This window comes from Colobus angolensis, unplaced genomic scaffold (genome assembly GCF_000951035.1).
Source record: "Colobus angolensis palliatus isolate OR3802 unplaced genomic scaffold, Cang.pa_1.0 Scaffold358, whole genome shotgun sequence".
NCBI classification, from domain to species: domain Eukaryota; kingdom Metazoa; phylum Chordata; class Mammalia; order Primates; family Cercopithecidae; genus Colobus; species Colobus angolensis.
In genome coordinates, this window is record NW_012116910.1 from 1,672,619 (window position 1) to 1,674,405 (window position 1,787).

At 43.9% G+C, this 1,787-nt stretch overlaps 1 protein-coding gene across 1 annotated transcript in view; it reads left to right on the forward strand.

Annotated features, from left to right (window-relative positions):
• Positions 1–543, forward strand: part of ZDHHC11 (zinc finger, DHHC-type containing 11) — a 60,908-nt gene extending 60,365 nt beyond the window's left edge. Inside the window, exon 8 of the mRNA XM_011953149.1 lies at positions 381–543. Coding sequence (XP_011808539.1) covers positions 381–438 — 58 coding nt within the window. The 3' untranslated portion in view covers positions 439–543. The remainder of the gene's footprint in view (positions 1–380) is intronic.
• The last annotated feature ends 1,244 nt before the right edge of the window (positions 544–1,787 follow it).

Here is a 1,787-nt window from a genome sequence, read left to right on the forward strand (position 1 = left end):
TCAAGCAAGAGTTGTGAGAAGAAGGTGCCAGGCATGGGATGACCTCTTGTGGGCCCATATTTCCCCACTTTTCATGCTAGAAATCCAAACTAGCCTCCTTGGCTACCACAAGACCCTCTTATTGATCAGGGAAAGCACTCTTTATCTCTCTGTATCACCACACATGCAGAAGAAAAAAGCAACATTCTTTCAGCAGTGCGGTCTTATCACTATCTTCACAAAAAGGAAGGCTCCGAAACTCAGAGAGGTGAAGCGATTGCCCCCGTCACAAGCTCATCTCTAAACTGTACTCTCGTTTACACATGTTGTCCACTTCGGCGATATAACAAACATTACGTCACACGTTCTCTGTTGTCTCTCTTTCTGAATATTGCAAACAGGCTGCAACAAGAAAGAAGACAGCCCCTGAAAACCAACAGTGCTGAAAGTGAAGACTGAGATTCAGGTGAGATATGTGGCAGTACGGGTCACGTTGACATCTACCCAAGTTTGGTTCTCTAGAGAGTGCAATATCTTCTTTAAAAAATCACCAGTGCAAACTCAAGGGCTAGGATGCTTGTTGCTTCCTTGTCTCTTGATGTCAACAGTAACCCCAGATTGTGAATCACGTGTCCGTCTTTAGAAGTAGTGCATGGCAGACGAGGTATGAAAATATCAATTCATCTTTATTTTCTAGGCAGTAAACAATGTATAAATTGTAGACCCCTCATTTTCATACTTGCCTTTAAGTCTAAACTAAGAATTATTTTCACCCAATTGTACTAATCTAAGAACTTTAAATAATGAACACCTGCCATTTTAAGATGGTTTCTGATTAGAAGGCTCTGGCCCTACCTATCCTAGCTTTCTGCTCAAACCTTTAGGACGATCCATAGAAGGCAGTGAAATTTAACTGTGAAACAAATGATCATTGACTTCCAGAATCGGGGAAAGTTTACTCACTAGAAGGCTAAAGGAATTTGCTATGAGGCACACACATGAGTTGGCAAACCATCCAGCCATGCTCTGCCATCAGAATAGGAAACCGGAGCACTTGAAACCAGAGGAGCATGTTCTCCCTCCACTTCTATATCCCCTCAGCTAAGAAACACGAGACATGATAGGATCTGAAAATGGGACCTCAGCCCTTTCTCTAAGCTGTTACCTGTGCTTTCCAAGGCAAAGCAAGCTCCTTTGCACCCTGAACTCTACCATTCAGTACCTGCCTTCTCACAATGCTTCAGAGAGGCACCTCCCAAAAACTAGCTGGACAGGAAAAGGGTACAAACACACACTGAATCCTCAAAGGCATGATCCATACAAGAAAAGTCCTATGATCGGGGAAAACATGAAGAGCCCTGGGATCCTCAGAGTTCCTGTGCTCCAGGCAGCTTCCACAGCTGGCTGGGTGCCCTGGAGCCCTGAGGAAGGTCAAGGTCTCCCAGCAGCACAGCCCTGACCAGCACCCTAGAGGACAAGAGGTCAGAACTGATGGTTCTGTGTATATCCTGTGAAAATGTTGCAGAACTGGGAATAGACATCACCAGGAAAGCCCAGAGAGACAGCAAACCTAGGAAAATGGTTCTCTAGAAAAACAGTGTTTGAGATGCATAGCACAGGGGCTTAATGAGGCAGGAGTCAAAATCATAATTGGAGACAAGCTGAGATGAGAAGACAAATCCACTGAGATCAAAGGGGAGCTGAATGAGATATGGAAAGATTGCAAGAAACTGACCATGAAATTGCAAAATTAAAATCAAGGAAAGATGTAGTAAATTGGTGCTGTAAAAAACTGTCTCAGTGATATG